This window comes from Sceloporus undulatus, chromosome 1, assembly GCF_019175285.1.
Source record: "Sceloporus undulatus isolate JIND9_A2432 ecotype Alabama chromosome 1, SceUnd_v1.1, whole genome shotgun sequence".
In the NCBI taxonomy this organism is placed as follows: domain Eukaryota; kingdom Metazoa; phylum Chordata; class Lepidosauria; order Squamata; family Phrynosomatidae; genus Sceloporus; species Sceloporus undulatus.
The window spans coordinates 269997582-270025389 of NC_056522.1; the positions used below are offsets into that span (position 1 = coordinate 269997582).

Consider the following 27808-nt stretch of genomic DNA (forward strand, 5'->3'; position numbering starts at 1 on the left):
TTTCTATCCCATCTTCTCCCCAGCTCAGAACTCAAAGTGGCTTACAACAAATTTAAAAACATATTATGAAAAATACACAACATACAAAAGTTAAAATAAGATTAAACAATCAAAAAATAAAAACAAATTAAAATATATTTAATTGAAACACACACACACATCAGCACAGCAGTTAGAAAGATCCAGTGCATTATTTTAGTGGAATGGATCTTATATAGTCAATCATCAAACACCTGTTCAAATAGAAAAGTATTTGTGAAAAGTATGGAGAGTGCCAGACTCAATATCTAGAAAGGGAGTTCCAGAGCCTGAGGGTAGCCACTGAGAAGGCCCTCTCTCTTGTTCCCACTAGATATATTTGTGAGGGTAGTGGGACAGAGAGAATGGCCCCTACAACATATCTCAAAGCATGAGCTGCTTCATAAGGAAGAATACAGTCCCTTAAATAACCTGGACCTGAGCTGCACAGGGTTTTATAGGGGGAAACCAGCACTTAGAATTTTGTTCAGAAATTGACTGAAAGCCAGGAAGCTGTTGCACCAAGGGAGTTATGTGATTGCTGTTGCCAGCTCTAGTTAGCAATCTGGCTGCAGCTCTTTGGTCCAAATGAAGTTTCTGAGTACTCTTAAAAATCAGCCCCATATAGAGTATGTTACAGTAATCCAACCAGGATACCAAGGCATGTGACACCATGGTCTGATTTAATGTCTCGAGGAATGGGTGCAGCTGGTGCACTTTCTATGACTGTGCAAATGCAATAGCAATAGCAAGTATATTTCTATACAACTTATCTGTGCACTTAAGCACTCCCTAAGCGGTTTGCAAAGTGTAAGCTAATTGCGCCCAACAATCTGGGTACTCATTTTAGCGACCTCGGAAGGATGGGAGCCTGAGTGAAGCTTGAGCCCTTTTGCTGGTATTGAGCTCGTAACCTTATGGATTGTGAGTGAGTGGCTGCAGTACAGGCATTTAACCACTGTGTCACCAGGACTTCCTGCCACTGCTGAAACCTAAGTTTCCAGGCTCAGAGGAGCATACCGAAGCTCCAGACTTGTGTATTCAGGGTAGTGTAACCCCATCCAACATAGGCTGAATCCCTATTCCATGATCTGCTTTTTGACTGACCAGGAACACATCTTGTTTGGATTAAGTTTCAATTTGTTCGCCCTCATCCAGTCCATTACTGATGGCAGGCACCAGTTTAGGACCAAAAATCTTCCTTGGCTTGTGGTAGAAAGGAGTACCAGAGTCTTGGTACACACTGACGACATCAAATTCTGGAGAACCCCTCCCAGCGGTTTCATGTACATATTAAATAGCATGGGGGACAGAACTGACCTATGAAGGACTCTGCAAGGCAATGGCCAAATGGTTGAGAATAAATTTCCCAGTACCATCTTCTGAGTTCATCCCTCCAAAAAGGAAGAGAGCCACTGTAAAACAGTGCCCCCAAGTCCCATCCCAGCAAGGCAACTCAAAAGGATACTATGGTCAACGGTACAGAAAGCTGCTGACAGGTCAATCAGAACCAACAGGGTGACACAGAGGTAGTTACTCCACCCCTATTATCTTAGAAAAGATTAACAGATTCAGACTGGTCCGAATCCGTTTTGATTTTCTAGCAGTTGCCATGTTCGTCACCTAAGATCCCAAGGTTGCTAAACCCAGTTGTATCCAATGGTCAGATCAAAATCTGTATTCCCATTAAGCTTTGGTCTACCAAGAAATTAACAGGAGAACAAGTTGTAGGTTTATACCAAGAATTGTTCTAGTAACACAAACAGCACAGATAAATACAGTGCCTTTAGCATTACAGCTTACATAGACCTTGAATCAGTCTAGGTACATTCGTAAAACAAGCTTACACATTTATTAGAATTATAGAATGGTTACACTCCACCTCCTAGTTTATCTGTTTAAACTTACTTCTTCACTGGCGTTAGGTTGGGTATTAGATAAGGAATATCTTACCACATTGCCACCAATTGCTTAGTGGTGGCATCAGAGATGGACAAGCTTTGCCAGGTACAAAATCTAGTGATGTCTTGTTAAAAATGGTTCTATTTTATACCCGCTGTAGTCTTCATTTAACCAGTCGGCTAACACTAACTCCATCTAAGGTTCAGTAGGAATTGTCCTACTGAAACAAGCCAGTTCCATAAACCACCACAGAATCTTAAAAAGTACTCCATTTTCTTTTTTTTAATTCAAGCACTAAGCTCAAGGCTGTCCTTTGTCCTTGTAAATAATCATTTCTTTTCTCCTGTACATTTCATCCCCAGACAACAAGGTTTGTACCTAACAATGATGTCATCTCCTTCTAAAATTCTTCTCTGGCTACATAATGCCAACATGCTATGATTATTAGCCTCTACAAGCAGTATTTTACTTTGTTAGCTACCATTATGGAAACAGAAGGCTTATGTTTTCAGTTATCCTTCTATTGATAATCAGTACAAAACTCCTCTTGACATAGAGGAACTTAATTTTGATCAAAAATTGTCAAAAACCATTACAGTATTAGGAAGATTAGTTTTAAAGCCAGAAAATGGCCTTCATAATGTGCCTGTGGTTGTCTCTGGCACGGGACAGATAGCCCCAAAAGGGTGGCCTGCCGTCGGCCTTTTTCCCTCCAAAGGGACATCAAAGCCTCCAGACTGCACGGTGTCCATTCAGAGTAAAAAGAACCCAGAAAAACCGGGTTCTTTTTGTGGTGCTGGGCAGACTTAAGGAGTGCGCCATTGGCACACTCCTTATGTAAGCGACACATGGCGATGTGCAGATGCCATGCATTGCTTACATCACAATGGCAACACCCATATGTATTAGAGGCCGCCATTATAGCACCGCTGCACCGTGCTAGAGTTAGGGACCATGTGGTTGCCATGCGGTCCCTAACCCTAAAATCAGCGCTAGCACAGCGTATTTGGGCCATCTGTTTTGGCCCTCTATCATCCACCATCTCCATCCAAAACAGCAAGGAAAAATTGGCATCTTTGCTGGAAGGGTTGGAAAATACAAGATTCTGGTTCTGACATGTTTTAGGAAGATGTAGTATATTACTGAAAATGCAGTCTTGTCAACTTTCATTACAGAAACAAAGGGTTACATTTTCCTCACAGAAAGTATAATTATTTCAGGTTCCTTTCTTTGGGGAATTGAGTTGCAAGACCTTTTAGAATCTGGTGTTTGTTGTTGGTTGGTTGGCTAGCTACCTTTTTACAAAGGATTTGTCCACCCACTCAACCTTCCCTTTGTCCTGTCTAGCTGAAAGGTGTGTATGTATGTGTTAGCAGCATTGGCATTGGGAGGAAGCTGAGAGAAGACTGGAGAAACACAGATTTTGAATGGTGGGTTGTAGCAGTGTGTCTGTAGCAAGCCATTCAATAAACAAAGTTTGAGAAAGAGTAGAATTCTACTCTATCCAATCCTACTATAGCCATTTGGGCCTGCCTACAACCTCTAGATTGTATGCCATAGGCAGGCTTTTTATATATTCTTGATTTTATTTGGTTTTTGTACAGCGCCGTTGTAACGGAGAGCACGCCCAGCTGACCAATCAGAAGGCAGCTGAGGACCAGCCAATCGCCTGTGGGCTGGAACGTTTGAAAATTCCGAACTGACAGTTGGAGAGTCAGTTGGGACTCAGGCAGTAGAAGGTTCAGTTGGGGGTTGGAATGTTGAGGAGTTAGGACCTGGAACCCAGAGAAGAAGGGTTTTCAGGGGTTAGAGGAAGATGGTTGGGGTAGAGTCTGAATGGGAAAAGGCTCCCTACCATTATACTGCCAGGGCTCTAGAAAAGAGAGTGCCTGGAGTAGAATATCCTGCGGGATAGTGTTAGTTAGGGGAACGGCTAGGTCCAGAGAGGGACTGGATTAGGTTGATGAGTCTAGGGAAGAGAGGCTCAGAATAGCCAAACTCTAACAGGAGGTTGTGGTTATATTAGAGCATAAGAGATATTGTTAGCCTTGGGGCCGGAAATAGGAAAAGGAATTGTCTAAAAGGGATGTGAAAGTCCCAATACAGTGAAAGGGAAACTGGGGAAAAGAAGAATAAATATAACTAAGTAACCTGTGCCTGAACTAGAAGTTACATAATATCATTTAGTTCAAGAATAAAATGTCCAACTGTTCTGTTTAATAAAGTTTATATTGTGGTTTATATAAAAGCTTGTCAGTCATACATATCAGCTCCATGCTACTATATAAAGAAAAGACCCTACCGCCAGCCATAAAAAAAAGAGGATAACCGTTACATAATTGGGTGGCAGCGGTAGGATAACAGAAGTCCCAGGGGCTTGCCATAAGAAAAAGAAGGCTTGTGGTTTGGACATCCGTGACATAAATGGTGGCAGCATAATAGATGGTAGCAGTGGGATAAGTAAAGCCCAAGCGCCTGCCATCAGTAAGAAGGGGTCCGTTACAGCCGTGTACATTTACGGTGCTTTATAAATAATGATAATAATAATAATAATAATAATAATAATAAGGCAAACCACAGCTACCTCCAGAAACCCTTAGTGAGCATGTGGAAAAACAGGGGGGGGGGGAAATGGAAAAGCAGATAAGACTGGCTCATAAGTTACCCCCAATATGTTTTTTTTAAAAAAAACAGGCAGGGGCTCTGGAACGTTCTTTGTAGGGAGCTGGAATGGCTCCCTCCTTGTAGTCCTTTCACCAGAAGGTGCCAGTCCTCTACTCTGGCAGGCGTTTGAGAACTGAAAGAAAGACCTATTAGGAACATGTTATACTGTACTGTCTTTATTGTTTTACATGTAATGACGTTATCATTGTAAGTGTATTGTATATTTTAAATATTTTGAAATGTTGCTAGTAGTTTAATTTCCATTTTAATGTTGATATGTTGTATGTTTTAAATGTATGGTATTTTAACTTCTAAGCTGCCTTGAGCCCCAGGTTTAGGTAAAGGCAGAGTAAAGATGATGATGCTGATGACTACAATAATATTAGTAATTATTAGATCTACAAATATTCAGCATCTTAGTGCGGGGGTCAACTATGGTATGGTTGCTCTGGGAACAATTCCACATGGTCTGATAAAACACTGGAGTGAAATCATAGAATCATAGAGTTAGAAGAGATGGCAAGGACCATCCAGTCCAACCCCACTGCTATGCAGGAACTCTCAATCTAAGCATACCTGACAGATGGCCATCCGGGGGCGTGTGTTCCAGTGTCGAACAGCCCTTACTGTCAGGAAGTTCCTCCTAATGTTGAGGTGGAATCTCTTTTCCTGTAGCTTGCATCCATTGTTCCGGGTCCTGTTCTCTGAAGCAGCAGAAAACAAGCTTGCTCCCTTCCTCAATATGACATCTCTTCAAATATTTAAACAGAGCTATCATATCACCTCTTAACCTATTCTCCAGACTAAACATCCCCAGCTCCCCAAGTTATTCCTCATAGGATATGGTTTCCAGACCCTTCACCATAGATGGGGTCACAATAGCTTATTTACTAAAAAGGGACACTGCTTGAAATGTGCACATTATCTGATGATATCTCACTGATTCCCAGATTGTTGGATAGAATCAGAATCATTGATGATCCAGGATTCCAGCTGATAATTCTTGGTAGAATAAAAAACTGATATAATAACAATGGTAATGTGCCACTTTGAAAACAATATTCTACTATTCTTCATGATGCCAGCATTGGTGGCCAGATGCATGGGCCACACTAGCATGGGAAGAAGAAGAAGTACAATTAGTTATCCCAATGTGAGTTTCAGAGTTTCCAACCAATGCCTTTTGAGACAAAGCCATGAGAGTGCTTGTAACGCTGTACGTTTAAAAATCATATCCTTTATAGATGGGTACACTGAGTGGCATGTGTGTGTGTGTGTCACATTTTTAACCTGTCTTTTAAGATACAAAATTCTTCCAAGGCAGCAAAACAGTAACCCACCGTCCAGCAATTGCAATTTAAAGAATCCCATTAAAGTAATAACTCTTAAGAAAAATCCATTTGTATTTATCTGCTTACAAAAAGGAATCAGATCAGATTCCTCCTGTTCCTGCTTCTGCTTGTAGCCTCCTCACCCACTAAAAGAGACCTGAACCTACACCAAACACTGAAGAGAAGCCAGATGGGTAGGCAATACTAGCATGGGAATAAGCAATGCAGTCTGTTGTCCCAGTGAGAAGACAGAGGACAGGGAAAGAAGGAACCTTGTATGAAGAGAAGCCTGCTTTTGTCACATTGGACATAGTCCTGTAGAACCTCTTGAGACACAAACACCAGGGTTCTGTGATGTGGTTAACTAAACACAACAACATCAATCTGATTAACAACGTTGGGTAGAGAACATAAGTGTGACTTTAGCTATTGCAGGGAGTTTGTAAAGAGAATGCTGCAGATTTGTGTACCATAGGGGTTTAGAACTTGTAAAATTGGCTAAGAAATTAACAAGGAAAAACAAGTTTACATATACATGTGTATCAAGTGATTTCTCATAGCCTGATTGAACAACATTTAATGGCATGCAACTGGAGGCATGAACTCACTCTACTGAAATGGATGATATGCAGTCCTCCCAGCAGAATTAGATTTGTGGTAGCTCATTCACACATACAAAACATTGCTTAAAGCAGCAGTGACCACACTGATGAACAGGCATGAGTAACCAGTTTGTGGGCTGGAACTACAATTGAGTGACCAACAAATGAGTTCTTAGCAAATTAATTGTGTTATACTAATTTCCACTTATGAGAATGTACCCCAAAGTCACATTTTCATAAACACTGCTCATACTGTGTGTTGTAAAATGGAGCTCTGGAGGTGTAAATAGCCCGTTTTAAAAAAAATAATAAAGCCTACAAAGTAAACATTCTTCACTTACTCTTTAAAAACTACACTGTTGCTTGCGAATAGTGAGATGTGAAATACAACATATGCTGTGCTGGACTAACCCGACGTGATATATGGTATGTTTGCTTTAAAAGATGAGAACAATCTCAAATCTGGTTTGAATTAAAAATGTATGTGCAAGACACAGAGTGGGGAGTTGGGGGAGCCATTGTCTTAGCCAGCATCTAATAAAATAACTTTGAGAAAAGGGAGAATGACTACCTTGTAACAGCATAGCTGTTAAATGCATCAGATGAAAAAAAAATGTATTTATAACATTCTCAACCTGCAAGCATTTTATCTCATTCTTTCAATCTTTTTTTTTAATAATAAAAACAATCTTGGCATCTTCAGGATGTACTATGATGAACCAGAACCAGAACAGCTACTCAACGGTGAAATTATCAGCAGGCAGAGGCAGGGGGTTATTAGTCATAGCCTTAGTATCACAGTGGAATGAGAGCCAAGGATTCAAGAAGCGTAGCAGTCCACTTTGGAAGGGAACCAAGGGTTTGTCCCCCCCCCCCCCCCCCCCCATGTATGTGTGTGTTTTCTGCAAGAGACTTTTTAAAGAGATTCTTTTATTCCTGCTGGAATCGTTTTGCTTTTTTTAACCCCAAGTATTCCACTACACCAAATCCATAGTAGGAAATCAGAGCTGAGAGAATATTGTGATTAAATAGCAAAACCTCTTCCAACAAACAAAAACAAGAGTCATTGGCCCTCAAAAAGCTCCAGCCTAATCATTTTATTAAAAGTAGAGAAGGATAGGCAAGTATCTCCCCTACATTGCTGGATATTTAAGGAAATTCACATAACTCTACTGAGGAGGCAACAGCACCTGGAGTTCATTGTTGTACCCAAATAAAAGGCCATTTTGTCTTTACTGGAGGGAACTCTGGCAGAAGGCAGTGAAAACAGAGAGCTGCTTAAGAGAAAGAGGTGTTGCAGTAATCTGGGTACATGTCTAAGACTGAGTTCCCAAGCCAGAATCACTGCTATGACTTGACAGTCTTGGGAAAGAAGCAGTCCAATTTCTCTTTGTTTATTCAGATATGAATGGAGGTATAATGCTTCTGTTGCTGCTGCTGCTGCTGTTGCTGCTGCTGCGTGCCTTCAAGTTGTTTCCACCTTATGGCAACCCTAACACAACTCTATCATGAAGATTTTCTGGCAAGGTTTTTTCAGAGGAGGCTTCCCATCACTTTCCTTTAAGAGTAAGAGAATGTGACTGGTCCAAGGTTACACAGTGGGTTTCCATGCCCAAGCAAGCATTCGAACCCTGGTCTTTCAGAGTCCTAGTCCACCACGCAAACCACTAAAACATACTTTCTCATAATACTCCTAGATTTACTACTACTTGCAAATGTTTCCTTTAAAACATGTTCATTACTCTTTCTCCTAACATTTGATCTGTTTCTTTTTTAAAAATTGTACACATGTGCATTGGGAATCCAGTGGAAGTTACCCACAATGTAAAGCAAAATTTACAATATCTATGAAATCAGTAAGCTTCAGAACCAGTTATATTGACTTTTTATACAGCAACCTTCTTTTGCTGATAGATAATATGCATTTTAGTTTGTGCACTGTATTTTTCACAATATTCAGAATGGGTGCAAATAGCATATGCACCCTTCTCTCATACAAGCTGAGCTATGATGAGAACTAACTGTGGTGGAACTGTTTGAGTGGAGGTGCTTTTAAAAAGAAGGAGAAGGGGAGAGAGAGAGCGATGATTGCATGACACATGGGTCCTGTCTGCACTGGGCCAGTCCTGGAGCATTATGTTCCACCCAGTGCAGTGATGCAGCATTATTCATATAGGCCCGCAGGCCAAAATCACATCAGCATTGTCAATCTGTCCCCTCTTCCTGGAGTAAGCACTTCTGCTTCTGTTCCTGCAGGATGTCTATGGACAGGTTGCCCAGTATAGCACAACGTTTCCTGAGGGTGGATTTGCCCATGTGAACAATGACGAGAGAATAAAGGGATCTACCCTCTGTACAGAAGCAGCAGTAGCAACTCCGGGGTCAGGCCATAATCTTTCCATACACTGCTCAGGGTGGGGAAGGGGGATAGAGTGTTACCTAGTGTGTGAATAGCTGGCTCAGCCCTATTCAGGCCTGATCCAGTTGTTCACACACCACAAAACCCTGTGTTCATCCTAGGATTTTAGGAAATAACACATTTTCTTCAATTTTGCCAACTCCTGGGCAAAGTCAACAGGAAAAGCCCACTGTATCCGAGCAGATGTCAACATGCATTGTGCAAACAGGCAGCACTGGGTGAAGATGGGATCTTTCACCCATGCAGAAAACCCCTAGTGATTTTTCTCTTTCAGTTGCACTCCAAAGTATTTCTGGGAAAGCTGAGTACCTTTTTGGGGGACCTTTTTCCTACTAGCAGTCCAGTGAAGTGAAGCACGCAGCTTGGAATCTATGCTTGCCCTGCCACTACCCAGCTTACCAGTCATACTGATTGACATGACAACCTAGCAGCTGAATTTTGAGATTAAACACAGTGTCATGTCTCTAAAGACTAGTAGAATAGACTCAAGCTCTTGTTTGGCATAGACAGTTGGTGCAAGACCACTTCACTGAGCTGAGTGGTGTAATGTCCAAATATTTTCAGCCATGAAGGGATAGTAATCAAAATGAACAGATATATTAGTGTGGGTGGGGGTGGGGGATGTTCAGGCACATGTACATTTTCTTGTCACTTTATATGACACATTCACTGCTAAGTGCAGTGTAAGAGGCACTTGTTCCTGTGTTACTCTCCTCTGAGCACACATAATTAATCTTCTAAGCACAAAGTGTTAAATCTGGCCATTTTGTGTGCTTTCCCATGCCTGTATCTAGACTGTGTTCAGCCCAGGATCTATAGATGTGGACAGTGTGTTAGCTTGACAATTCCCAGATGTTTTTTGTAATGTTTATCTGCAACAAAATTCAACCACTATCTGTAATTACTTGAGGACTTTTTGAAACATGAGATTAATTGTTCAAGTTCCATGTTCTTTTGAGCGCTGTGATATTTAAAAGGTATGTCTCAGGATGTGAACATAAGGAAGAAAAGCTAGTAATGTTGCTATCTGTAACCAAATCATTAGGATATACCTTCATCATCCTATTTCCATAAACTGGGGAAGTTTTGAGAGGATTCGTGGTTCCATGGTGGCTATGAGTTAGTATGTTTCTTCCCGATTTTGGAGCCAACCAACTTTGGGTGGCTTGATGGAGCCTATTTTGAAGTCTCGTATATGGGGGGTTTACAATAATGTGGGTATTCCTAGGCCCAGAGATTAGAAATGTTCCCTAAAATAGCTAATGCATAGTCATTCATTTTAACTTTTTATAATATATGGCTGATTTAGGAAACTAAGCAGGATCAGCCTTGGTTAGTACTTGGATAGGAGACTGTCAGTGTATAGCAGGTGCTGTAAATTTTATTCCTTGCCTAAGAAAACTCTATGAAATTCATGGGATTACCATAGGTCAACAAGAGATGTGAAGGAGCATGCGCGCGCACTCGCACACACAAACGTTGCTCTGATGTTTTGGGATAGCACAGGAAACTGATATATACTGAGTCAAACAACTGATCCCTCTAGCCATTGTCAGCAATTCTGCAGGCTCCAAGTCTGCAGGATCATCCTAACTCTACCAAGAGATCTTCTGCATTCCTTGATGATCTGCCATCCAAGTACTAACCAGGGATGACTTTGCTTAGGAACCAGATGAGGCCAGCTGTGTTCAGAGTAATATGTAAAGTGTCATCTGGTAAAGTAATATACTTAAAACACATTATATTCTTTATAGAAAAACGATCTCTAGCTTTTGGGAAATGAGAGCCAGCATGGTGTAGTGATTTGAGCATTGGACTGTGACTCTGAAGACCAGAGTTTGAATCCCTGCTTGGCCATGGAAACCCCCTGGGTGACTTTGAGCAAGTCATATTCTCTAAGTGTCAGGGGACGGCAAAGGTAAAAACTCTTAGAACAAATCTTGTTAATAAAACCTCATGATAGGGTTGCCTTGGGGTGTGTGTATGCCTTTCAAATCGTTTCTGACTTATGGGTGACCATAAGGCAGTGATCCCCAAACTGTGCCCTTTGAGGGATTTTGGACTTCAACTCCCAGAATTCCAAACCATTGGCCAATGTGGCTGAGGTTTCTGGGAAGTCCAAAATCCCTTAAAGGACACAGTTTGGGGATCACTGCCTTATGGGCACCTATAAGTCAGAAATGACTTGAAGACATACTACACACATTCACATTTAGGAAATGCAGATTAAGGTTTGTTTGTTGTCCCAAAACCCACTGATAATAAACTGTCTGGAAGATTTCAGAAAAGTAGTGTAACAAGTAGCATTGTTACTTTTTTATGTGCTACCTCCAAGCTCTGTCTGGATCAGTGGCATGAGGCATGTCTCATTTTGAGGAGGCAATTATGACTTGTTTCCACTGAGAGCAGGAGAGACTGTATATACAGCATAGGCATCCTTCCTTTGAAACAAGCCATTTCAGGCAAGCAGGCTTTCAGGAGCTGCTGACAGTAACAAGCCGGGGAACTTAAGTGATGGTTAGCCATTACTCTGGTTCTGTTCCCCCTTTAATTGTCTCCCTTTTCATTACTTTGGTTGCCCCATTCAGTAGGAATGGGTTAAGGATGTAAAGAATAGTCACAGGTTTTCTCATCCTCAACTAGAAAATGGCCAAACAATGAGAAATGTCCATAATTCAAAATTTTACTGCTGTGGCCTCTAAGGGAGAAAAGGCCCTCCCTCCCAACTGCTACTATTGTGGTCTCAAAGAGAAAGAAGAATTGGCAGTATCTCCTGGACTTAATCCTCTTCCCCACTGCCATTCCTTTTTCTTTTTGTACCATGTCTTACTTAGGCTGTATCCACACTGCAGAAATAATATAGTTTGAAACCACTTTACCATGACTTGGTGCTGTGGAATTCTAGGATTTGTAGTTTGTTGTGGCACCAGAGCTCTGTGAAGGCTAAATGACTCAGAAAACTACAGTTCTCAGATTTGCCTAGCATTGAGCCGTGACAGTTAGTGGTGTCAAACTGGATTATTTCTGCAGTGTGAATGGAACCTAAGACTGTATGTCTGAGGGCAAGGAACTGTCAAATAAAATGCTTATGTAAGGTGCCATGTACATTGATGATGTTATATAAACAGAAAGCAACCACAACAATTTTAGTGTAAAAAACCCTCCTCTTTTGGCACAAAATAACAACAATGTATTTTGCACAGTTGTTGAGCTTGGTAAAAAAAACAAGCAAAAAATCAAAACAACACAGGCTTTTCACAAAAATGTCCCTGAAGCATGAGGAGTCATTTAAAGATGTCCTAAAACTCGCTAAAACTCTTGTAATCATGGCCAGCACAGAGAAAACTTTTGAAGTTATTCTTTCTTGCATGCAAGAATGAAATGAGTAAAGACTTAAATCCCTAGATGGGTAAATCATAATTAGACATTTCTGATGCTGGTGTTTTCCTACTTGTTATCTGATTTCCCAGCCCCAGCCCATTTGCTTTGCTTGCATATTTCAATTAGCCTGAATGCTGTCCCCGCCTTTTTTTAATACTATATATTTTTTCTTATATTTATTTCACACTGTTCCTTGTATTATTTTCTTTCCAAAGGGATGTATTCAGGAGTGCATTCCTCCTTGTAGCTTCAATATTAGCTTCCTCATCATCTGTCGCTGTAAGTCATCAGCCAGTATTGCACCTTTTAAAGAAAGTACTTTTGGGGAATGGGGAAGATATGAGGGTCATGTCTCAACCTGCTTCCTTTCTTCCTTCATGATGGGCTGAGTGAGATAGAAGAAGTTTTAAATGATAGGTGAATTGAAGCACAACTAAACAAAATTTTCAGGTCCAGTTGCAGCTTGGTCCTATGACCTATTGGATGAGAGAAGAAAAGAAACTACAAAGATGTATGTGTGTTGTGTGCCTTCAAGACATTTCCAACTTATGGGGACCCTAAGGCAAACCTGAATTGGCAAGATTCAGTCACAGTCAAACACACACAAACACACACATACACACACAACCAAACGTACATATACAGTTTCAAGAATGCTTTCAGTAACCAGTTGCTATTTGTTGAGGCTGCAGGATGTGTGTGTGTGTGTGTGTGTGTGTGTGTGTGTGTGAATGTAGAAAGGATTTCTATTTACACAATCAGACCCACAGATTCTGAATATTCACTATGGAGAGGATTTTTTTGTTTTTTGTTATTATTATTGTTGTTGTATGCATTCAGGTTGTTTCTGACCTATGGCAACCCTAAGGCCATCATGGGGTTTTCTTAGCAACATTTGTTCAGTGGAGGTTTGCCATTGCCTTCCTCTGAGGCTGACAGCATGTGAGTTGTCCAGGGTCGCCCAGTGGTTTCATGGCTGAGCTGGGAATCAAAGTCTAGTCTTCAGAGTTGTAGTCCAACATTCAAACCACTATGCCAAAGGCACATGTCTTTTAATGCCCTAAAACTCATACATGCTGATGTCGACCATGCTTTGTGTCAGCTGCCACATATCTCAGGTCAAAAATTGATTTACTGTATATACTCATGTATAGATCTAGAAATTTAGGCCAAAAAATTGACCCAAAAAACCTGAGTCGACTTATACACCGGTCAATGTAAGTACTGTATCTTAACTCTTATTTAAAGGAAGGAACCATCCCCTGATGAAAACAAGAGTATAGTCTGTCCTGGAACCACTTACCCTTTGTATTCTCTCATCCAGCCAGCCTTAAGACTAAGCACTTATTGTTATATCTGCTGGAATTTTGCAGGTTCTTTGACATTGTTTTACTTTACTTCATCCTTTAAATCCTTTGCAATATGCCCCTAAGTTTTACCCTCGACTTATCCATGGGTCATAGCAAAATTGCTACTTTTGGCCCCCAAACTTGCCCTCGACTTATATGAGGTCAACTTATAGTCAAGTATTACGTAATGAATGAGTAGGTTTATTGGTAGCAGCTCAAAACTATCATTCTATAACAATGCTGGTTATGTATTTTAAGCCTTTATCGCTTGGACCCTGACTATGAGAGCCTGTATCTCAGTGAACCTGCTCAATTTTAGGATCTCAGGCTTTTGCTGTCCCCACCATTTACAGGCATGTTGGTGAGGGCACAAGAGAGGAGAACCTTCTAGTGGCCACTCCCAGGTTATGGAATCATAGAAGGTTGTGTTTTTTATTTTAATTGTAGTTATCTGGGTTGCCAAAGTCAGGACCTCCAAACTGGGACAATGTAGGTGACATTTTCAATGTAGGATTTATAACTTGGAGGACATGAAAAAAATTACGTTTTTAAAAAATATATATATATAGGGTTAGATGAGGGGGTTAAATAAGGGGTTTGAGAAAGGGGGGCTTAGAGGAGGGCTGAGGTGGGGGACCTAGAGGGGTTAGGGTTAGATAAGAGGAGTAAGATAGAGAGAGAGGGGTTAGAGGGGGGCTTAGAAGAGACTTAAATAAGGGATTAGATAGAGGGGTTAGAGAGGGCTTAGATAGAGGGGGGTTTTAGATGGCTGCAAATTCTAAAGCACCCAGAGTTGTCTCTCTGCAGGGCCTCAGACTAATAATAATATAATATAATAATAATTTGTTTTATTTATATACAGCTATTCCAAAGATCATTAGCGGGCAACAGCAAGTAAGCTATTAGCAGTAAGCTAATTTGCCCCCAACAGTCTGGGTATCATTTTAGCTCCCTCCTCGGAAGATGCAAGCCTGAGTCGGCTTGGGCCCTTTGCTGGTGCTTGAACTTGCAACTTTGTTGTTTTGAGTGAATGGCTGCAATACAGGCATTTAACCACTGCACAACCAGGGCTCCTTCATACATACAGACTTACACAACATGCAGAAATAACCCAGTCTGACAGTACTTTACTGCCCCCCTGGTCTAATGCTATGGAATTCTGGGAAAGTATAGTTCGTTGTTGCTCCAAGCAGAGCTCTGCTTGTTCAGTGCCAGGAGCTGATCTGCCTGGGTAGGTTTGGCCGATCTGTGAATTCACAAACCACTTGGATTCCCAGTGATGGGGGCGGTATATTATAGGAGCGTCGCCCTCACATGTATTGATGCCGCATAGGGTCCGTTTGTACAGTGCAAGATTTTGTACATTATAGAGTTTGTAAGATGGCTCCATTTAATGGGGCCTGGAGTGTGGAAATTCTCTTCCACAAAAATTCAGGCTAGATATTTGTTTCTTTCACATTATGTGATTATATTGGAAATAGACCTTCAGCCACATCTGAGGGGAGAGAGGAGGGTAGTACAGGCTGCCTAAGAATTGGAGAAGACAAGTCCTCTTCAGCAATTGAGGGAGAGAGAGGAAGGTAGTACAGGTGGCCTGGAAGAAGAAGGCTCCTTCAGCTCTTAAACTAACGTGTGGGGAGAAGAGTTTTTATTTGAGGGAGGAAGGCGTATGTTGGAGGCTCTTATTTTTCTGATGGTTCTGAGGTGTCCCCTTTGGGAGCTCTGGCGCTTAGAAGCCTTCTTGCAGGAGAAGGGGGTGGGGGGAGGGATTCAGAAATAGTGATTTTTCTTCCGGGCTGCTGGATGGGGGAGGACTGTGCTGCTGGCCTGCTGTCTTCTTGTGCGCTTGTTGCCCTGATGATAGCCTGTCCTTGGGAGGGTGGCCAATGGGGAGGCAGAGCAGCAGAGCTCCTGCCAGCTCCAGCCTGGTGTTGCACTCATCACTATAGGGATTGCAGCAGGGCCGGAGCCGGGCAGAGTGAAGAGGGTTGATGGTGGCCTGGGAACGCCCCTAGAAAGAGGGGGGTCCCCTCCCACCGGGGGTTTGGCAACCCCTAGTTATATCCCACCTTTCTGCCCCCATATAGGGACCTCCAGTTGGCCCCCTCCTGCTTCTCTTTCCACTTCTAGGCAAAGATGTTTTGTTTTGTTTTTTTTAAGGCAAGGTCTTGGCTCTCCGTTCATTTGTAACAGAAAGGTAATTTAATTTAATGGGTGTGTTCGTGCTTTGCTTTTGTCTCTTTGCTTGTTAATTGGTTTAGCTTTTCTATTAATAAATCTTATAGTGTACTTTCTTTAATGTTTGCAAACTGACTGGGTTCATGTGCTGGGAGAAGGGCAGGATGTACATTACAAACAAACACATTTTCTGAACTTTATAGTGCCATTAAACAACTAAAAGAACAGTGGATATTTTGCCGCTCCAGGTAACTGAGTTGTTGTAAACTTACGGGCACTTTTGACATTGACCTCCATCTGCCAGAATCTGCCTCCTCTCTTTACCATTTCATATGAAAAGAGCAAATCAGTTTGAATTATTTTTATATTTTATTAGTATGGTTTGCTTTTTTTTAGTAAAAGGCTCAGAGCTGTCCAGAGAAGCTGACATTACAGTGGTAGTCGCATTTTTTCTCCCTGCCTTGCCTGCCTTTTATTACACTCTTGGCATTGTAGCTACTTTTCTACTCAAGGAAATGTGTTTGAATGCCTGATTCATGGGGAGTGTAAGGTTCACTCAGTGTAATGTACATTAATTTAATTAGTTTATGAAACACCACTACTTGGGGTGTTTTTCTGACGTGATTCATACTAGGAACTATGCATTTTAGTCCTGCAACATTATAACCAAAGGCAGAAGTGTGTAGAGGCATATGTCCAGTTGTCAGCCAACTAAAGTGGGCCAGCTGAATCAAGCTGTAACCTAAAAGCCTGATTTTAGGGTTGTTCAGAGTTTTAGAAGAAAAATAAGTGAAATATCCACAGTGTACATGTAACATTATGTCTGGTCCTGGATGTAATGAAAGATGAAGGGCAATTTACCCAACATCCTTTTAGTCCAATGTGATACGCGAGGCAATCACTCCAAAGCTGAGATCTACCTGGAGCTTATCTTTATGAATAAATGCTGTCATCCCACCACCTAAAGGGGTGATTGCATGATCCAGTAAAGTTTTCTAGCCATTTGAGGAAAATGCCAGTCTTGAAGAGGCTACAAAATTAATATGCAAGACTGCTTGAGGGTTTTTGATGATGTTGGATAGCGTGTTATAAATGTTCCAAGAGAACTGAGCAAGAATGATGAAGGCTGGTTTGTCTGCACCATTTGTAAGCACCATTTTCCCAAGTTTTCACTTACACCCGAAGTACTGTTACATTTCATTATCATTGTTGTTGTTGTTTTCTTCCTGAAAGTTAATCTCAATCTATCAATGTCTGTTCCACCCCCCCCCCCCCCCCCCCGGATGTTTCTTAACATGTTTTTATCACTGTGCAAATAATTCTTTTATATAGCATATTCCTACTGTATAATTCCTGGGCCTGTAGGATTCCATAAGCATACTATCTGATTTTGATTACAATCTTCTCACTCTCCTTGTGGAGCGGTGTGAATTGAGGGTTTCAACTTTTGTCTTGGTTTGTGAGGGGAGGCCCAGCTGCAATGCATCGTCCAGACCTCGTATTTTTGTGGTCTCTGTATCTGCTTCCAGCAAGTGTCCAAACGTTTGACAAAAAATATTCTTTTTCACTTGAGAAATACTCCAGCCGTACTTGAAATTCTCCAGGTTTGTGACATTCTGTTCTGACTTACATCTTTACTATCCTGAATGATGTTTGGACGATAACCAGACATAGGTAGATTGATTCCTATGAAACTGCATTAGTAGATGCCATCAGCAATTTTCCTGAGTTCTTCAGGGAGGGGCAGTGAGGTTCCTCTTTCTAGATTAAGGCTGTCTCTAAATCCATTGTCAAATGTCATTTTAGAGGGAAGGGTATTTTGAAACTGAGCGGGGTTGAATGGTCAGCAGCATGGATTTACCATTCATTCATTCTCCAAGCTTTTAAAATTACTTTTTGGACTGTAGTTGTGAGACCTCCAGCTGGCATGATCCTGGCCATGTAGTCCTAAAAAGTAAGTTTTCCCCTTCTTTGCCTCTACAGTCTCCTATAGGACATTACCCAAAGGGGTTACATCTACTTCCTTCCATGTGAATATGACCCACAGAGCCATTGGCTGCTCTGTTTGAATGCCTCCACTGTTGCTGTTGACACATGGGTGAGAGAGACAAGAGACACATAGTAAAGGATAATATGTTGTGTGTGAGATGAAGAGAGAGAGAGAGAGGAGAGAGAGAGAGAGAGAGAGAGAGAGAGCCTTTGACTGTGTTCTGGCTGGTTTGTTTAGAGAAAGCATATTAAGTGGATCAATATTTTGGGCCCCTGTTGGCTCTCAGACTTGCTTCTCTTTGCCCACTTGCTTTAACCTAATTTTTGCTTAGAAACATTACTCTTTGGACCACAGCCTGTAGAATACCTCGCCAGCATGACTACTTTCTAACTTTTCCTCATGGCTGGCAGCTCAGGGAGGGGGATGCATGCTAACTATGTTGCACCGCATAATTAACACATCTCTAAGAGAGGGACAATTTCCATCTAAACTGAAATTAGCAGTTGTGAAACCCCTGCTAAAAACCCCCTTAGACCCCCTGATTTATTAAAACTATAGGCCTGTATCGCTGCTGCCTTTCTTGGGGAAGGTGATCGCGAGAGCGATCGCTCCAGCTTCAATCGATCTTGGATGAAACAGATTTTCAGACCCATTTCAACTGGCTTCCGGGCAGGCTATGGAGTTGGACTTGCCACGTCGCCTTAGTCGATGATCTCCGTCTGGGCATGGACAGGGGAAGCGTGTCCCTGTGTGCTTTTGGATATCTCAGCAGCTTTCGATACCATTGACCATGGTATCCTTCTTGGAACGCCTGGGGAGTTGGGTATCGGGGGCACTGCGCTCCAGTGGTTCTGTTCCTACCTCTCAGGTAATTCCAGATGGTGCATGTTGGGACGTCTGCTCGATAGAGGGAACTGACATCTGGTGTCCCTCCAGGAGCTATTCTGTCCCCCCACGCTATTTAACATTTACATGAAACCGCTGGGAGAGATCATCCGGAGATACGGGGGCGGTGTTATCAGTACGCTGATGACACCCAAATTTGTTTCTCTGTGACTCGACTGATGCAGTGACTAGGGATGGCATTCCCCTCTAAATGCCTGTTTGGAGTCGGTAATGGGCTGAATGAGGGAAAACAAACTCAGTTTGAATCCAGGAAACAGGAAGTACTGGTGATACGTTCCCTGGGTCCGGGGTGGTAGATTTGCCATCTGTCCTGAACGGATCATGCTCCCTTGAGACTCGATTCGCAGCTTGGGAGTGCTCCTGGACTCGTCGCTCCAGCTGTCATTTCAGGTGGATGTGGAGGTCAGGAGCGCTTGTATCAGCTTGGCTGATATGCCAGCTGCGCCCCTACCGGACTGGAGGGACCGTGAAACTGTAGTACATGCCTGGTAACCTCTCGATTGGATTTCTGCAAGTGCTCTACATGGGCAACCCTTGTACCAAACCCGGAAGCTACAGTTAGTGCCAATATGGCAGCGAGACTGGTTGCTGGGTTGTTCCAGGTCAGGACCACATACACCTATCTTGAAAAAATCCATTGGCTGCCAATTGCTTCCGGGCGCAATACAAGGTGCTGGTAATGACCTATAAAGCCCTAAATGGCTTGGGCCCAGGGTACTTGGAGGACCGCCTATCCCCATATAATCGCCCCCGCACACTCAGGTCGGCAGGGAAGAACTTGCGTAGGTCCCAACGGCACGTTATGCAGGACCTCGCAACGGGCCCTTTTCTATCTCGGCCCTAGAATATGGAATATCTCCCAGACAAACTCCGCTCCACCACACTCTTTAGATCTCTTTAAGAGAATCTTAAGACCTTTTTCTTCTCCCAAGCCTCCCCCATGAGATGTCATTTTATGTTTTACCCCCTCTGTCGATGACCTTGCAATGTTATGGATTCCCCCCACTCAGCTGACCCTAGTTGTTGATTGGAGTTTTAAATGCTGTTTAATTGTTTTTATCTGATGTATTTTTTATCTAATCTGTACGCCGCTTTGATCAAAGTTGGAAAGCGGGATAAAAATTAACTATTTCGTATATTGAATCTATATTCTGACATTCCTCCCAACCCAAGACTCTCTCTCTCTCTCTCTCTCTCTCTCTCTCTCTCTCACACACACACACACACACACACACACACTTGTTGTAGTTTGACAAACCTGAAACAGTTTTTACCATCTGATTGTACTCATGTTAGGTTCCTATTATCACTAGAATTAAACAGAAGCTAAATCCGGGCATGAGAACATGAGGTGCCCTTGCACTCTATTGTCTGCAGCACCCATTTGGAGACAAAAGGCATCCTTTCCTGTGTGAGTGGTCAAGGAATTTAGCAGGGCTTTTATTCCACCCTCCCCTCTCTAAAGTGCCAGCCAGCATCGCTGAAGTGGAATAGAAGGGTAGAATATCTCATGCCAAGTAAATCCTGGTACAGATTATTCTCCCATGCTCTCTTATCCTTTAAGAACAAAGGAAGGCAACAGGGGCGAAACGTACTCTCCATTCTTCTATTCATTTTCTGAGGTTCCACAAATCCCTTGTTGCTGGGATCGTGAAAAATCCAGTCTTCCCAACAGACTCTCTCTCATCATTTCCCAATTACCGGCATTTGTTTTGGTATTGTTTGTAGTTCATAGCTGAAGAGGTCAGTATTCCCCTCATGCCAGCTGGTGTGCTGGCATTACAACTATTTGCGCTAGGCATGTAGCTCCCCATTTTAAAATAAGGCACACCCTCAAGCAGAGTGAGGCAGCAAATCTAATAGAGCCAGTGCTATGTAGAGGTCTGCCCACTGAACATCACAGTTTTAAATTTTCATGCATTCATATATTTTCTATTTACTGCATAACTGAAAATCCAAACAAATACCTGCCCCAATCCCCATCTTTTCATTCTAGGTCATACTGTGTGCCCCTTCTCCATTCCTTCCACATGTTATACTGTAGGTACACAAGCTGTAAGAAGAGAGGAATGTATTATGGGAAACCCTTCCTTCATACTGCATTGGGGTTGTGCAGAACAGATCAGTATTGATGCAAGAGAGCAAAGGTTAGGAATCCTGGCTGAGTCACTGGTTCTTCTGTGGATCATAGCTCAGTTTACATTAAGAGATTGATTCTGTCATAGCAGAATCTGATACAGCAGATATCTTATTGGCATCATATTTCTTTGAAAAAGCAAGTGGTCTGTTAAAATGCTCATGCAGATTTCCCCTATGTGATATGCTCCACTGCAGAGCCAATACAAACAATGAGACTAGATTAGGTAAACAGGGGTGTTCTTTTGGTTTTTGAACTCTCTTTTGCTGGAGGTTTTTAAAGTCCAGCTGTGAAACTTTACCACAAAAAGGATATTCTCTGACAATTCATAGATGAAAATTGGAACACATGTGGCCAAGTTAACATCAGAGTATGGTCAAGATGACAGAAGTTTTTACTGAGGGAGAACAGACAAGCTGTAGGAGTGGCTGTAGAAGTTTACTTTTCCCGGAGCTTACTGGGAAGGGCAGGATTCCACCCACTCTTCTCCTCTGAATTAACTGGTCTTCTTCTGAATTAACTCAGTGCAAACTGCTTTTGTACTTTGAACTCAGTCTGCACTAATGGAAGTAGGCTGAACACAGAGAGAGAAACTCAGGCATTTTAAAAGCAGCTCAAAAAGTGGGATAACCAAAAACAAATCAGCACTGTGCTGCCAAATCAGGTGTATTTTTTATATATTTTTTTGCTTTTGCTAATATAACTTTCACTCTCGACTATGATTACTGGCTACTGATCAACTGTTTTTAGGGACTAATAGGAATGTGGTAAATTCAGTATTAGTGTTTTATCAATTGTATCTGTATTATTGTATTATTTTATTGATGTAATCCTGCCTTGATCCTTGGGAGAGGTGGGAAATAAACTTTCATTATTATTATTTTATTTATAAATACTTCATCACTATATTTCTGATTATGGAGATAAGGTGCTCAAGGAATATAGTTATGATAATTCTGCTGCTTCTTTAATATCTGTGCTGAATTTGAGTTTATTTTATTATCAACTATGGTATGTTCTCAGAATGGCTGTTCTGTTTGTCTCACAGGTAGTTCAAATGGATCAGAAGCTGAACCTCATCACAGACCTCTTGCATCATCTGGTTTCCATCCAGCAAGGCAACCAAGGCAGCAACAAATCATGTCACGGGAATGAAGTTAACCCTGAACTCTTTCTCTCTAGTAACACGCTCCCTACTTATGAACAACTGACCGTTCCAAGGGGAACTGATGATGGTTCTTGATGCAGCCGTACCTTCTTTTTCATTGACACTGAATGTTGTGAATCTTGAGGGTTGGGAAGAAATTAAAATGCATAATCAGCCATACAAAGAATTAAACAGGTCTGCTAAACCAATGTTACTAACCTCAGATGTATTCTTCCAAAGACAGTGATTGAGATTACCACAAAAACCGTAAAACCTGCACTGTGGTGGTGTTGTACTTGCTCTTGTTTAATAATGTGGTACACTCATAAGCTCTGCCTCCCCCCCTCCCCCGTGTGAATATGTTTTATCTTACTACAATCTGTCACTACACTGAAAGACCAGCGATGATGATGATGATGATGATGATGATGATGATGATGATGACGACGACAATGATGATAATGATGACAATGATGACATAGACAACATGTCAGCCAGTTTCTATGCACAATTTATCGAGTCTGCTGCTGCAGGCAAGTCTCTGAAGTCCTGTAAAAACTTGTTTGAAATAGTTTCAAAACTTGGCTGCAGCTCTGTTTGGTAGAATGCACCTTGTGGTTCTTCAGTGATATTGATACTTGAACTTAGATGGCCAGGTGTGTGTTCTGTTTATGACTCTGCTGATAGTAGTATACAGGTAGATATGCTACTTAGATTTCTTAAGGAAAGTAATGTATGTAGGCTGTACTGTGTAAACATATCACTACTGTTCTAGAAAATAGCAGAAGCATGCATTGAATGATTTCCCAACCTTACTCCTGTGTTCATTTTTTTAGCCTGTTACATAAATCTAATGACTTCAGTTTTTTTAAAAAAAATATCTGTTTTTCTTCAGGGAAGAACTTTTGCTTTAGCCTAAAACTTATATCTGTAATGCAATGCAATGTAGATTTCTTTTTGTATAATACTGTGATTTCATGGGAATGCTGAAATGTTACATAGAAAAATTGTTTAATTTTTTAAATCATACAACTGCCAAATTATTTATACATACTATTTATCACAACCACCTGTGTGTGTGTGTGTGTGTGTGTGTGTGTCCTGAACAAGCTTTCAAAACCCATTGCTTTTTATACTGAGGTAGGTCTAGCTTGTTTCTCAATGTACTGTAATGGGCAGAGGTCTGCAGTAACTGGATCTTACTGATCAGGGGCTTGAAATGACTATTTGGGGGAAACACTTTCAGCAGCTTTGGACATGGGTGCTCCAGCCAAATACACATTCATTTCCATGTTGGCTGACGCACTTCTTCATAATGCCCCAAAGGGAAGTGGGTGCATCTCCCTCATGCTAATATGCACAAACTCTGTAATCTGTAAGGCTGTGGCAAAGGAGCACTGCTCACTAGGTATAGAAGTGCCTTTATATTTATCTGGCTAATCAGCCCTAAGGGCTAGTGCTGCTGTACACATCAGGGAATTGGAAGCAAGAGTCACTCGTGCAGGCCCTGCTGTGTAAATATAAAAATCCACATTTCTTCAGGAAAATATCCTACAATGTGGTATCTACAAGGGCTATCTCTGTTCCTCTTTATAGCATGGAGTCTTGAATGAGTTTTCAGGAGGAACTTGTTTTGTGTCTTTCAGAGCAAATTACTATCTGCCCTGGAAAATTAGTGTATGATCTGCACATACAGCAAATCAGTGTCAGAGATAGGAAGTCTCCATTGCCTCACTTCATCTCAACTGTAATGCTTTTCAGTAGAGTGGATTGGCACACTCACCTGTGAATTGTCAAGGGTTAAGTCATCAAGAAATACCCACATCAATGTAAAACCAACCCTGAGAAATCAGAGGGAACATGAAAAAGAAAGGGCATTTCATTGCAATTGGAAGAAAACCCCAGGGGCTGCATGAGTTCACACTGAATTCTAGGAATAACTAAATGTTTTGATAGAATAATTCACAGACATTATATAACTCTTCTTAATAAGCACAAACTGAAAGCATGGACTTTCTATAGCAAAGAATCACGGGTATAGAATTTTTACTTTATTTTATTTTCATTTCTTGGCCCTGAGTATATCACTTAAATATGTGATACCATATTAAGGTGCATGAAGAACTGATCCAAGCATATGACCTGTAGCGGAGAACACAAGCACACCATGATATTCTTAGCAATCCAGAAGGAATGTGAGCATGGAAAATCTCCTGCTACTCATTCCACCTCATCCCCTTGAATATATCATAACTGAATATAGTGACTTGGATTGGGGGTGGGGTGACCCACTTTTCTCTAGTAGTGGCTGTGATTATACTATATTTTCTTGGCATGCATGACTATAACTCCTTTCTTCAGCAGCAGATTCCATACAGTTAACCCAAACACTAAGATATTAAAAAGTTCTACCTCCTGGTCCATTATTTTATGTCCTGGCAGACCCTTATCTGTCTGGCACTGATGACCTACAGAGCCACTACTCACTTAAGTATATGACCAACATACCTTTGTAGAGAGAGCCACTGACTGAATGGTTTGCTGAGTTTGGCAGCCAGGAGACAGGCACTTCAACGTAAAGAGAGGTACAGATTGTTCTCATGCCAGTGGCCTCAGAATCAAGCAATAAAAAGACTGTGTGGCACATCCTTACCAAAGAGCATTCCTTGCATTGTATTGTAAAAGAAGGAACAAACAGTTCCTTTCTGTAGGAACTACTTGACACATATGTTAGCAGGTACACAATGGACTCACAGTGTGAATCCATTCCCTTCAAAGTTTGATGCAGTGTTCTCTTTTTCAACTCCAAATAGCCATACTGTATGTGCGGTTAAGGGGGGGGAAACAGTTAATGCTACTTCAAATGTCCCTGTTCTAACATTGTCAGACCAACCCTATCTTCAGGCAGAGTGAGGGCATCTGCCACAGGTGGCAGATGATTCTCATGGTTCCTCCTCTTCCTTTTCCTCTCTTTTAAAGGTTAAAGCTGTGTACCTGCCCTGGGGCCTTTAAATTAGCTGCTGCCTGAGGTGCGGTGAAGAACCCTCTCCTGAATGCTGACAAAATTCAGCTATCATTCAGCCCTTTTCTATATGTAGGCAAGGAATGGTGTGGCTTGTTCTTCACCTCTAGCAGCAGCATGTCATGGGATGATTCTGCATGGCTCACAATGATGTTGTGGTTCATCTGCTGAAAATGTTGTTGTTATTATAATTATTACTATTTAGTTTTATTATTATTTCTTACCCACCTCTCCCTATGGATCAAGGTGGGCAGCAACAACTGATCAAACAGGTAACATCAGTTAAAGGATTGTATAAAATAAATAAATATTAAAATCAATACTTTAAAATTCATAATTTAAAAATAATCTGGATAGGCCTACAAGAAAAGACTGGTTTTCACTGCTGTTTTGAATGCAGATAGCATATCCTGCCCTCTGGCAGGTCATTCCACAATCTGGGGGTGGCTGAAGAAAATGTCCTCTAGGTAATAGTCATCTTAATTTTTGCTCACTACAGTAAATGTCCCTCAAAGGATCTGAGTGGATGGAGTGGGTTATGTGGGAAAATTCAACCCCATAGGTAATCTGACCCCAAACCATGTATGGTTTTCAATGTAACAACCAACATTTTAGATCTTGCCCAATATAAAATAATATATGAAGCAGTCCCTACAAACAAGCTTCATTTATATATTGCTTCATACTGCCTAAGCAGTGTCTAAGCGGTTTACAACTGTTAGCTAATTTGCCCCCAACAATCTGGGTACTCATTTTAACGACCTTGGAAGGATGCAAGCCTGAGTCAAGCTTGAGCCCTTTTGCTGGTCTTGAACTCGCAACCTTGTGGTTTTGAGTGAGTCGCTGCAGTACAGGCATTTAACCACTGGGACTACCATGGAAAATTCATTACCCAGTAGAGAGCTAGCTAATCTATACAACATTGATATAATGGAATATTTTGTAATAGGTTATATAAGCAAAGTTCTACCATAAGAACTACTGTATTTTGGAAAATGCTTTCCAAAATCAAGTCTGAGAAATACTGATCTAGCAGGAAAAAATTAATGTCATAAAAACTAAGCTGAATCTCTTACCTACTTTCCATTAATTTTAATGTGCTGTGGCTAAGACCTGAAAACCTAGCACTTTCTGCAGATTCACCCTAAATTGACATTTCCTCCTGTTTTGCCTAAAATAATTCCACTTGTTTTCTACTTCCTGTATAATTTGGACTTTTAAAAAAAAGAAAGCACTGCTGGAATCCTCACTGGAACACTTTAATGGAACACTAGGGGATTTCTAAAATATTGTGCAGTTCCCTTTGCATAGGATTTTTTTTTCTTTTCTTTATGTGGAAATGAATTTTGAAGGATGACACTAAATGAAACCTCTGCTACATCTGGCCAATTAACCATCAAACCTAATAGCCTATTTCCAACAATGGCCAGGCAGATACTTTGGTGAAAACCAAAATCAGGACCTGAGGACTATTGCCCATCACCCACCACATATACAAGCATATCATTATAGGTCATGGCGTAGTGGTTTGAGTGTTGGCGAACAGGGGTTGATTTTCTGCTTGGTCAAGAAACCTATTGGGTGACCTTGGGCAAGTCATTTTCTCTCAGCCTCCTGGGAAGGCAATGGCAAACCTCTGAACAAATCTTGACAAGAAAACACCATAAGGCTTAGGCTTGCCGTAAATCAGAAACAACTTGAAGGCACACAACAACAACAAGCTGATAGGCCTGTCTTCCATTATTTTATCTAATCCACTTCGAAAGCCTTACACACTGGTGATCTCCACCACAGCCTGTAGCCAGAACAAACCCTCTTATTTCCCTTTAGGGCAAGACTGGTGTATTTCAGTGAGATCTACACAGACAACTTCCAGGTGCATCAAATCTGCCTGCCTTGTGCTCTATAACCCTTAGTGGCATGCAGCATGCACTACCTGAGCCTCCATCTCATTTCGATTCATGATTGCCTCCTAGGTGCACAACAGATCTACTTGGGGCTTGAATTTTCTAGGGATTACTTTAAGCATTTCATTTTTCTTTTCTAAATAGCAAAATACATCCTCAGATATCTCAGAATGAACTGTGGAATATATTTAGGATTACTCACTTTTCATGTGTACAGTAAGCAAATTTTTAAAGGACGCAGAAACTTTTTAAAAAACTAAGTGGGAATTTCTTGGTGGCATTATATTTTATAAGAAATCAAAAACGACAAACTTGATTTTGAATCTGCTGTTAAAATTATGTTCACCTTTGTAATTTGAGGTTGTTAATTTCCTAATAAAATAACAAGACTTTAATTTTTTTTGTTTGTGTTTTTTAAAGAAATTGATCTGAATTTCACTGGTTCAGTTTGCGTATCAGGAATTTGTCTTAATTAGGGGCAGGGCATCATTTGCACTGGGTGTACAAAGACCTGATCTGTTTCATGGAGTTGCAATATAAATGGTAAAACAAAATACTGTACCTTGTTACTAGTCCCTGCTATCAAGCTGAATATTCAGTAACAGGGATCACTGGGATGCCTACAATAAAAAAAATTCTTCTTCTCCATTGGATGTGCTTTGTTGCCGCCAATGGAGAAAAAAAATGCATTTCTTTTACTCTCTTTGTTCCAGTTGTATCACATGCATGGGTGTTATGGCCTAATCTTTCATCTGCATTGACCCTCCCTTAAGACCATCTTGAGCAATCCTCTCAAGCAAGATGCAGATCTGTGACTCAGTGGTCACTTCAGTTCTCCTGAGTGATTTTGACCCT

General features: G+C 41.3%; 1 protein-coding gene across 2 annotated transcripts in view; it reads left to right on the plus strand.

The window, feature by feature from the left end:
• KCNQ1 (potassium voltage-gated channel subfamily Q member 1) overlaps positions 1-23093 on the plus strand; it is a 462809-nt gene extending 439716 nt beyond the window's left edge. The window contains exons 1-2 of one of the 2 annotated variants that reach the window (XR_006101387.1): positions 21163-21541; positions 21926-22066. Coding sequence is in view for 1 of the 2 variants with exons in the window: in XM_042445270.1 (XP_042301204.1) it covers positions 21926-22120 (195 nt within the window). In the remaining variant the exon portion in view is untranslated. Of the gene's footprint in view, positions 1-21162; positions 21542-21925 lie in introns of those variants that run through there. The other variant, XM_042445270.1, reaches the window with a different exon arrangement.
• The last annotated feature ends 4715 nt before the right edge of the window (positions 23094-27808 follow it).